The following is a 12190-nucleotide window of genomic DNA, read 5'->3' on the forward strand; positions in this document are numbered from 1 at the left end:
TATGAAGTCTGCAGCAAGGAATTTGCATATCATGGGAATTCGTCAACTTTAAAGTACCACATCAATGCAAAGAAATGTTGTTGAAATTAAGGGGAGTGTTATTTTATTTTCATTGTGTCCCCAAGGTTATATAGTAACTGTGGCCTGAAATGCCTCACTAATGCTGATTATTCAATGATTCATTTGAATTGAAATATTTTAAATACTTTCGCTGCAAAAATGATGTATGCGATTAATTTACAGTAGATTAATCAATCACAGAATATGTAACTGAATAGATTATGTTTTTAAATTGATTGACAACGATATATAGAACATAAAGGATTACAGGCAGGGCAGGTCACAGAGGTCAAAAAATTATATCCATGAATCATATTCCATTATTCATCTAAAATAACTATGGAGAAAGAACTAGTGTCAATAAGCGATGATTGTCTTTTGTCTCACATTGTGAAATTGCCATTGGTAGGCTTAAATGTCGTTTGACAGCTGTCACAAATAATTTAATTAGTTTATAGTAACCCATGGCTAAGCCTGTGAGGGAAATGTGTATTTTTTTTCTATTCATGTTATGAACCTGCCAATAGGGGGTGCTGCTGAGAAGAATTTTAGTGACACTTTACGGTATGGCTGATCCTTTTACATTAATTATCAGGAATTCATGCATTAATTGATTAATGATATGTGTAACTTCGTTCCTTAATATCTGATAAATCATCAGGAATTTACATGAGTTCATAGTTTGACATTCGTGACCTCAAACAAGAATGTCAAACTGTGCAACGTTTTACAATGTTAAGAGAAGTTTTGTATGCTGATGATTTACTCTTGTGATGAATTTAAAATGTCACTGTATTTTTGAGTTTTGAATATAGGGGTTTCTATTAACTCTTTGGGAAATGTGCAATCAGTGGTTAGGAGTATTTCTCTACTTAGAGTTGGCGGTATCATTATGTCTGCTGTGCCCACTGTAATTCTATTGTTGTCTTTTATGTGGTATTCATGAATTGGTGTTTTATTTTAATTTTTATGATAGGCTATAGCACTGTAATGCCCAAGACCAATTTCCCATCTGGAACAATAAAGTTCATCTTACTATCTTGTCTTGTTATGTCAATTCCTGATGATTCATAAGATATAAAGGAATGAGGTGATGCATACAACACAACATTATTTTTTTTTTGTAAATTAACCATTTTATTATGCATTGAGCCTTTGAATGTAAAAGTAAAGTAGGCCTAATATCAGTGATTATCCTTCAATAAAGGAACAAAGGAGAAAGTAAACGTAACCTCAAACAAACAACAAACTTGAACTTAATCTTTACCAAAAGTTACCAAGTTATAATGTCAAATACACCAAATAAAACAATGTATCAAATAAAGAAAATAACAAACCACAAAGAAAGAAAGACACAGAGAGAGAGAGAGAGAGAGAGAGAGAGAGAGAGAGACAGAGAGAAGCCAAAGGCCAGTGATGCAACACGATAATTCATGAGTTAGTTAAAATGGCAACACTACCATGAGCTTCCAACATTCTTCATTCATGGTGTCAAATATTTCTTTGTTCATCATGACCTGAAGAATATAATACACTATATTGTCAAAAGTATTCGCTCACCTGTCTTGACCCTTGACTCACATATGAAGTTTACATCCGTTCTTAATCCATAGGGTTTATTATGATGTCGGTCCACTCTTTGCAGCTGACAGCTTCAACTCTTCTGGGAAAACTTTCCACATTGATTTTTCTTAACCATTCTTTAGAAGCACATTTGTGAGGTCACACACAGATGTTGGACGAGGTGACTGGTGGATCCACTTTCATCCCAAAGGTGTTCTGTTGGGTTGAGTTCAGGAGTCTGTTCAGGCCAGTCAAGTTCATTCACACAAAACTCTGTCATCCATGCCTTTATGGACCTTGCTTTGTGCACTGGTGCACAGTCATGTTGGAATAGGAAGTGGTCATTACCAAACTTCCCACAAAGTTGGGAGCATGGAATTGTCCAAAATCTCTTGGTTAATGCTGAAGCATTCTGGATTCCTTTCACTGGAACCAGTAACTATACGATCTTTGCTGGAACCAAGTCCAGCTCGGGGATAGACCCCTCCTGTTCCAAAATGCACCAGTGCGCAACATACATCCCTGGAACTAGACATTTGTAGTCTTGTGAACAACTTGATCCCCATTCAGCAAATAGCCTAGGCCTAAAACCTAACGCTCTGTACCTTTAAGATCCTCCCACAATTGACCATGCCTCTCCGACGGGGAGGAGATAGCTTAATTTCCTCATGGAGGGTTTACATGGGAATCAGAATAGCGCCGCGTTGAGTGGACGTACCAGATACAGTGTGTTAACCTCCGAAAACATGGCAGATCATAGTGAACCATCTCTAACGCGTAGTCGTACGAATGACAAAGAAAGGCAAGGTAAGGTTAAACAACATAAGTCGGTTCGATTGGCCACAGCGCTTTACTTAACTCGAAGCAAACAAACCTTGTTTATTGATAACGGGCCACGGAGGTGTCCCGTTACTCGCAATTAATGGACGAGGCGGAGGCAAACTAATGTTACCACAGCGGAGTTTATGACGCACAATGACTATGGAGCAGATGTGGAGATGCTATGAAGTTGTCAGGATTAATTTAGGACATGGCTTTAGTATAATTATCGTTAACTGGATAACTTTGGTAGTAGCTACTGGTGGTAATTGTTGTTCAATGTGCTAGCCACATAGCTAGCATATTTTACGCTTAGTCTGTAGCCTAGCAGATAAGTCTACAGCAGTATCGATGTGATCAATAGCCTACTATGAATGCTAAAAACTGAATTAATTCCGTAGAATAGGCTACGTTTCCTTGCCACACGATTAAATGAGAAAGTCATTTTAACTGCCACATCGGTTTGTAGGGTAGGCTGTTTGTTTATTTAACACGTCCTGTCGGAATAGGACGCATGGGCGTGCCACCATGCGTGCCACTCACCCATATTAACTTGACAAGTGAGCTGTGAAGCCAGGCGTAAACTTAAAACAAAGATGTTGGATGGACATTTGGCCTAGGATTAGAATAGGCTGACTTGGACTTGGATTTGAAAAACAGATCGTCTTGAGCGATGGCTTGACATGTCATTGGTATTTTGTAATAGACCTATTGTAATTTGTCGCTTTAATTTAGCAACATATGAGGGCAGTAATTCTGTTACAGTCACTCATTAGGCCCCTTCGTTAGTTTTAGGCAATACTTTATAGAGCTCCCCAGTCCCGCCCCTCCTCCGAGAGAGGTGCTTGTCCGGAAGTAAAATTCTCATTCATTTCTCCCGTTGACTTCTGGAAAAATTCGGATATAAAGAGTTTTAGACCATGCCTTAGGCTAACCAGCTACGATGTGACTCATAAGCATATAACTTATAATTTCGAGTGAAAAAATGAACAGAAAATGTAAAAAAAGCGAAAGGTACAAGACTGTGTACATATCTTAAATTCCGAGATAGAGAACTCAAATCCCAGGATGCTTTGCAAACGTAAACACATTTCCAACATTTGCAGCCTAAAGATAGTTTAACATGGTTCCATATTAATCTGAGAAAAGAAGATGATTACTTCCTACCGTTTCCATTGAGTAAATTCAACCTTCAAGATGAGAAAACCGTTATTTTTCGGAAGACCACACATCGGTCCTGATCAGCCCTGCAGCCATTTTAAGTTTTGAAGTTCCAGCGAGACGAAGCTGGACGATAGGCGCGGGAAAAGCTGAGTACAGTTTGTTTGGCATTGCCATGGCAACGGCGATCTCTACCAATCAAAGGCTCTGCTTTCACCAGTTTTACACGTTAGGGTGTCGGGTAGTGTAGTACTCTCTCGTTAAATCGTGAATAAAGCATTGTTTTCTCAAAACAAGGTTGATGCCCCCATTAACTTTTGACATCTATATGAGCAGGTATAATCGCTTAGTCACATCGTAGCTGGTTTTAAGTCTACCATGGACGGTTACGATGTTATGGCTTATTCTCCAATTGTCAATGGAGAAATTGTATTGGATTTTTACTTCCGGACTAGGCTGTGGGCGGGACTGGGGAGCTCTATTGAAGGACTCCGGTATTACTATGACACGTGACGTATGACTCTATGCTATGACAGCTGAGAAAAAGACAAGAGTGTATGCCTATGTGTGTATACGCGTAGGCCATGATTGCGCTCTCTGGCGCAATTTAAACCATTTTTTTCAGTAGGCCAGTATGAGAGTTCGACCCCGTTTGAAATAAATATGTCTATTGCCTGTCATAACAGTTCAATTCTGACAATTGACTGCCACTTAGACGACAGCCTATTATGCAAACAGTTGGTAAATAGCAAGTTCAAGAATGCATAAAGTTCCAAGTTGTTTAAGTAATGATCCGTGTGGCCGTCTGTATTGTATTGTAATGTATGGTCTATAACATATTGTAGATTCTACATGACACATTTTAGCTTTGCCTGTATCCTGTCTCAACCAAAAATCAATATTTTCATATAAACTATTAAGCAATGCTGTGCACAGTGACACATACTGTAACTGTGCTCATAAGTTTAACCGCAACATTTGTAAAATTATTCTAAGAAAGCACATTACACATTACTTTGATCACATAACTTTTGCGGAATATTGCAAACATTAAGGAAAATAATGAGCATTCTGACTAATTTTCCTTCCGTTTTTTATTTGAAATATCCAAAGGCATATCCTTTTTGTAAAATACAGCAAACGTCTCAATAGTCCAATTCAACAAAGTCAGTCCAGCCCTGAGGGCTGTATGTGTAGATGTCTCATGAGAGCACGGACCTCATTGACCTCATATTTATACACAGGTGTGTCTTGATCATGTTATGATGTAAATACAGTATGGAATAGCCTCAACTGTTTACTTTTGGTTTGATGATAACAGACACTGTGGACATCAGTTGAAAGACAGTCTCTCTCTCTCTCTCTCTCTCTCTCTCTCTCTCTCTCTCTCTCTCTCTCCCTCCCTCTCTCTGATTGTTCTAGCTCTGGAGGAAGCAGACTCGAACATTGGTCTGTGTGGATGGTTCCTGGTACTAATGTCCATCTTGCTGACTTTGGCCACCTTCCCTCTCTCCATATGGATGTGCATAAAGGTAGCCTTGAGTCCCAGTTTGAAAAGTTACATAAAACGGAATTTAATTGATGTTGGTGTAGGTGTTAACTGTAGGCAACATATGATGTTTGCTCAAAGCGTGGCAATATTTGTTGTCTCGTTGCTCTTCCGATACCATACCAAGAGCATCTTTCAACATTTGAATGCTATGTGTATACTGAAACTAGCAAACTAATCTCCATCCTGCTGACTCTGACCCTGTTCCCTCTCTCCATATGGGTAGATAGATAGATAGAGATAGATAGATGGATACTTTATTGATCCCCAAGGGGGAATTCAAGGGTGTGCATAAAGTGCCCTATATGCCAGTGCCCTGTCTGTAAAGTTATTTAAAGATGCTGTAAGTGATTTTGAATGTCTTCACATTTGTTGATATTTTAATCAAAACAGACAGTTGCCTCAGTGCGACTTGGAAATAATAGACCTCTGAAATTCGCTTACAAAAAGGACTCATAAGCTGCTATCTTTGCCCATATACAGAGATCTGGTTGTCATCTTTGCCCATATCAGGAGATCCGTATTTCCTTAGATGGGCAAAGATGGCTAGCCTGGACTCGCTTAGACGAAGCCTGGACAAAAGCCTTGACAAAGCATCTCTTTTCAGGGAGATACTAATCTGGAGCACCATAATTTACTAACGTTTCCATTAGACCTCAAATAGTCTGGCTGGTCAGCAAGGAGAAGGGATGGCGCTATAGTTTTGAAATTGAAAGGGGCTGTGGTAAACGGTAGTAGCAGCACCTGCAAACATCAACCATTCTACACTACACAGACTACACACACAATTGCTGCTGGAAGAATGTGTAAATATTAGTTAGGCCTACATATGTTATTTCCTGACTGCCGATGTTGTTTATTATCAGTTTTAAAGTTTAGACAAGTAACGTCAGGAATCCCTGTTCAACGTCATTGGTTAGGCTGGACCAATGATTTCAAAGTTGGAAATGTTTCCTAATCATGAGTCCCCAGACTCTTGAGTCTGATTTCAATCAGTCTGAAAGACATTCTATCATTCTATGTCAGCTATCATTGCCAGTTCAATTTTCTGAATTTGAGTTTCTGGTCCAATTGACTAGTGAAAATCTATTATTTCATCACTGAAATGAAATGGTTGTTCTAGTCCTCTTACACAAGGACAGTGCCCTCTTACATTCTGCTAAATTGAAAGGAAATGTAGCTTCCTTGGTTGAACCTGGGTTGAACTCTATTGTACTGCATCAGTCATCAGATTTGGGGATTTTGGGGATAGTTCAAAACAGTGTAAGCTTATTTGTCCGGGAGTAACAGAAAAAACCCTTTTCCTCCTGAATAACTTTTTAAAATATAAAAACAGTGAATGAATATAGCTAGTTTCTGTAAATCTAACTGTATAATGTAATGAATAACCACATCTTTCTGTGTTACATTCAGATAGTGAAAGAGTATGAGAGAGCCATCATCTTCCGTTTAGGACGAATTCTCAAAGGAGGTGCTAAGGGGCCAGGTGAGAACCTAAGTACACTATGTTACACTGCAGTATCATATGAAAGGTATACTATATTACATTATGAACTATAGCTACAACTTTTGATACACAGACTCTTGGAAAGTACTGTATATAGTATCCTGCAGAGTGTTGTTGTGCCACTTTGTTGTACCACTCATGACGACACGTACTTACCGTAATTTCCCGACTATTAGCAGCGGCTTATACATCGATTTTGCTAAATTTCTTCAGAGAAGAGGTTTATACAGGGGGGCAGTTAATATGGTGTTAATATGGTTTTGTTTCTTTTAACTTGCATAAAACACTGCTTATACACAATGCGGCTTACATTATATGCGGGAAATTACTGTATAGTGAATTTTATTTTTCGCTTAACTAGAGGAGTCAGAATCTGAGTGTTGCCAATCATGCATTTATAGTGAATGTGTTGTTTGATGGGGGGAAAAATCTACGTTTTAGTAGGAAGTAGCACCTTTAGCTCTATATCTTCTGCATCTCTGCATCTTCATTTCTTTTTCTGAGATCATGTGATTCTGTAAAAAAAGGTGTCTGGAGTGTTCATCCTCTGTAATGCGTTAAAGTGGAGCTCCTTTCACTTAGTGGTTAACCAGTCTTGCTACTCCTCTTGCATTACTTGATTGTCTATTGATTTTTATATTGCTCCACATATGATCTACAGGAGTTAAGATTGCTACTACTACTTCTAAATAAAGATCATAACTAATTTAGGGCCAGTCTGGATATAGAAACAAATTCTGACAACAGGAGTAGGGTTGGAAACAGCAGATGATTTCAAGAGTTATGACACATGTACATGTTGTAACAGATTACGACTGAGAAAAACCTTAAAAACTTATTTCACATACATGCTGGGGCAGCAGTTAGCGTTGTAAAGATATCCGAACTCTGCGAGCCCCTGTTGTTTTGGATAAAAGCATCTGCTGAATATGCTATATTCTCGTTTTCTAACAATGTTCGTGTCTTGTTTTTTCCTGTAATGGTGTGACAGGTGTTAAACCATGCCAACCATATACATTTCCTTTACCCCCCTTGCCACAGCCTTTACAGGAACAGACTAGACTAGACTAGAAGACAGAATTGTGTGAACTGTGACATGGAACTGTACGTTGTTTATCATACAGTACTCAATACAGTACTGTGCCCAATGAATCTATCAACAAGATGCGCAAACATAAGCCCAAGCACTTCTGGACCCCAGCTTTCCTAGCCACGGTGACTTGTTTCTAGAGGGACATGTTTCACTGTACTGATGAAATAAAATAATGTAGTAAAATTATAAAGTAAAATTATAAATTATAAAGTCTTGAATTTCCCCTTGGGGATCAATAAAGTATCTATCTATCTATCATGTCCTTATGGCATACCTACACATATGACTCAGATTACTTATTGTGACTGCGTGAATATCCGCGATCACAACGAACAACAGGCATGCCCAGCAGTGCAGCAGCCTGGCCTCCAGCTAGAGATTGAGCAAGGCCATTGTCTCCAAGCAGAGCGTGGCTTCCTAAAGGTTGCTGGCGGCTGAAAGGTCTGATGCTGAGCAGACTTAAACCATCCCCTGCTTTTTAATTACTGTAGAATTTCACTGTCAATGGATACAATCTAGACTTTAAAGTGTAGGCCACACTTTCTAAAGCACTAGGAATTGAGGCAGTTTTTCTCTTTTTTTTTAAGAGCAGTAGACCTACTTTAATTTAGTAGACAATGTCGATAGACAGGAAGCGAAGTTAGAGAGAAGGGGGTTGCCGAACCCCAGCAGTATGTGGTCAGCACACTGCTGCTTATGCAAAAGCAGCCCCACTCCTACTGTTGTTTCAGTGGTGGTATTGTGCAGCGATCAAAGTGAACTTTGTTTCCACACATACTCAGAAGAGCTTGGGTCTCCTGTGTTGTGCTCTGCATACCTACATCTGGAAGAGATTCTTGTTGAGGAAGCTATTCAAAACCTGACCGCCGCCCACAAACGGCCAAATGTTTACCCAATCAGTGAAACTCTAAAGCAGGGACTCACAGTCATGTGAGCTTGGGGGCCTTCAGCTAAATACACACGGGACAAGAAGTGAAGTGCGAGGGAGCTGGTGGGGATCTGTTGGAGTCAGTGGTCCCAATACGGCTTTATTTAGTAAGCTATTTGACCCGTGTAAGTAGCTGGGTATGAGATAGCCCAAATAACAATGGCAGCCATGTGAAACATGAGACATAGTACACCTGTCAGTGGCCTCTCTTCAGGCTTAGAATGCCTGTAACTGTTGGTCCCGTGGAAAAACAACAGTGACATTTGAAGTACACGTATATTTGTCTTATACGGTTATACTGATGTATGGATTTCAGTTCCTCGGTGTAATGCAGCGTTAGAAAGCAATTCTATTCACAAATATTAACGTGCATGTGAGACTGAACAACATATGCTATGTGGGATTGGGCTTTCAAAAAAGTGACTTGAAAAGATTAGAGTGCTATGTCCTCTCCCTTTAAACGATACAGTAATTGTTTATATTTACCAAATTATGCGTTTCCTTGTGAGCAGTTCTCATGCCATACATAGATGTTTGGTTTAGAGCAAAATAAATAAATAAATAAATAACTGGGAGCCAGTGGAATTTTCCATGATGTATCCCAGGGACTTTTGTTGTATAAAGAGAAGTGCTGTAGTTTGCAGTCTTGCTAATGGCCAGATGCTTGGTGGATGATGCCTGGTGTTGTCCTGGAACAACCCCAAGGCCAGTCGAACTATATGAGCTAAATAGGGGTGTAAAAAATAACCGATACATATCGATATTCGTTTTTAACCTGTAAAAGACGACTACATCGATGCATCAAGCCTCGTTTCGAATTTTTCATGACATGAATCGGTTATTGTTTCGATTTAAAAGAAACAAATCGGTTCACATTCGCAAACGTTTCTGACTTGACCGTCTCTTATGAAATACTCGATTTCCTGGCCTGGTGCGTGGCTGTGTGCATCCCAATTTTGATTTGAGAACAATGACAGCCTCTCATTGGTCAAAGATGGCATAGCCTATCACGTTCGTCTATCCATTCCAACGAAACGTGCCCTGAAGGAATGAGATGCTAGTCTTCCTCAGAAAAGATTTCTGACAACTCCGAACCTATATTCAACGCGCCGGCGAAACTTAAATCCAAAGTTTGGAAGTCGTTTGGCTTTTTCAAAAGAGAAGGTCTCTTTATATGGCTCTGGTTCTATCTCTCCCGTTGTCAAGCGGGCATATCCCAGGATTCTGATTAACTTTAACTTTGAAAGATCGCTACTTTTATAGCCTACATGGCATCCAACTAGCTACAATCCACCTCCGTCATATGCTACAATGTTACTATGGTTCTGCACGTCTGTATTTCAGCTTGGATGCAACGTGACAGTTCATTTAAACTTCGCAACGAGTTTGGCGAATTAATATTCAAGTGTGATACGGGAACTACTTCAAAGGTAGCAGATTATACGAAGTTAATGGCCACCCCATCAGCCAATCAGAGAAGAGAATTCCATTGTTGAGGGAGATAAGCAGAGAATCATTTATTCTTTTACATGAGAAAAGGCCAAGGGCAAAGCACTGCTTTATTTTCTTTTGTAACGACACCTCTTTGGTCTTTATTTTTTTTATGCAACATATACAGAGATATGTGTTTCTTCTGTTTATTTCTTTATGGTGTCCTCAGTGTGTGCCATTACTAAAATATTATATGAAAAACCTCACCTTTTCACAATAAAATGTTTTGTCATGTTCATACATCAAGTTGTTTGTCCTATTGATAACCATTAACTTGATCATGTAAAATGTGCACAATTGTAAAGTGAATGTGCACAATGAAAAATAACTTTCAGAATGCTTTTGATTATTGAACCGCATCGAATTGCATCGAATCGCATCGAATTGAATCGTACCGAATCGTTTGCTATTAACATGTATCTTTTTTTGAATCGTATCGTGACAATGTATCTAGATGCGAATCGTATCGTCTTTCACATGAGAGATTCACACCCCTAGAGCTAAACAATTATTTTATTGTGTGTATAAAAACTGATTCTTTGAGGAGTAATTTACAGTTTTTCTCAAATGCTAAAACACAAAAGCCAATCCTCTAAACCAAATGACCAGTTGTCTAAACACATTTACTAAATCTAGCCTCAATTTTTCAATACCATAAACACATTTCACATGAAGACACAATTCACAAAACACAATCCTCCGTTCTCATAAATCTAAGCACATTTTTCCTTGCTAAAACACATGTTGCTAAACATATTCTCAAATGAAAGCTCATGTGATGCAAAATGCTTGCCACAGTCAGCAATAACTGAACACAATGAACACACCTGTGGCGTCATTCATTACAAATAACGACTAAAAAATGAAGACACTTGTTGCTAATGCGCACAGTGACTGTGGTGTGTGTGTGTGTGGTGTGAATGAAGAAAATAAATGAACTTCACACCCTGATCACGTTTTCTGTTGTGTACTGTTGTGTGCAATAGATTCAGTTTTTTTGCATTGAGTTGTGTTACAGTAGTGTACTTGGAGAATTTTCTGTACTCTTTATATGAAACTCACAACTCTAAATGAAGAGCTCCTCTCCAAAACGCAATCCATTTTATAGACATTACTGTACTGTAACAAATCATATTACTGTATTTACAGTAATTGTGTGTTTCAGGTAATAAAAGTGCAATTGTTTTGTTTTTATTGAGTAAAGATAAATTACTGTAACTAAACATAACCCAATACAGTTTCACTGAGATTACTTGAAAAACAAAATTTAAAAAATATATTTATGAAAATTCATTAGTAAAATGGTGGATATAGCGTTTTGGAAAAGAACTCTTCAAATGCCTAATCCTCTGCAGAGATCTAAGAAGATCCGTTACTCTAATGTTTTTTTTAAAAATATGCATTGGCAGTTATGAAACAAAGAACCTTCTCACAAATTGAGCATTGTGTTTTCAATTGTTTTGCTGTAGTGTGTAATGATGTTTATAGTGTTCACATTTTTGAAAGCTTCGAGCTGCTCTTTTGGTGTGAAAGTTTGAGTTTTGAAGTGAGAAAGTGTGGTTGTGCTTATGTAGCTTTAAAAAAGGGTATTGTGTTTAGACATTGGGGAACATGGAGGAAATGTTTGTGAAATGTGTTTTAGCATTTGAGAAAAACTGTAACAAATGATTGGACGATCTAGGCTATCCAGGCATAAATTAACTTTTGTTTAAACCTAATCCTACATACACAACAGATCGCAAATACGCAAATGGTCTGAGGTCATGGTATTTCTGGAATATCATTGAATTGACATGGAAAGTCAGGGAATTTTTTCGTTTTTGGGAATTATATCATGGAATATCACGGAATTGTGTTGTAGCAGTTTAACATTTACTTGCCAAATACATTAATACAAATATATTTCCACACAAAATGTGTGTATATGTGGTTATTAGCTTCACTGCTTACTTGAGTAGCCTAGTTGTGGTTAACCCAACTTTGCAAATTAGCAGACACAGCATCTACATCAGTTTCATT

At 38.4% G+C, this 12190-nt stretch overlaps 1 protein-coding gene across 1 annotated transcript in view; it reads left to right on the forward strand.

Moving 5' to 3' along the window:
- Positions 1 to 2278: 2278 nt before the first annotated feature.
- stom (stomatin) overlaps positions 2279 to 12190 on the forward strand; it is a 15181-nt gene continuing 5269 nt past the window's right edge. Inside the window, exons 1-3 of the mRNA XM_062555048.1 lie at positions 2279 to 2430; positions 5026 to 5135; positions 6566 to 6638. Of these exons, the coding sequence (XP_062411032.1) occupies positions 2292 to 2430; positions 5026 to 5135; positions 6566 to 6638 (322 nt within the window). The 5' untranslated portion in view covers positions 2279 to 2291. The remainder of the gene's footprint in view (positions 2431 to 5025; positions 5136 to 6565; positions 6639 to 12190) is intronic.

The sequence above is a fragment of the Sardina pilchardus genome, chromosome 14, assembly GCF_963854185.1.
Source record: "Sardina pilchardus chromosome 14, fSarPil1.1, whole genome shotgun sequence".
Classification (NCBI taxonomy): domain Eukaryota; kingdom Metazoa; phylum Chordata; class Actinopteri; order Clupeiformes; family Clupeidae; genus Sardina; species Sardina pilchardus.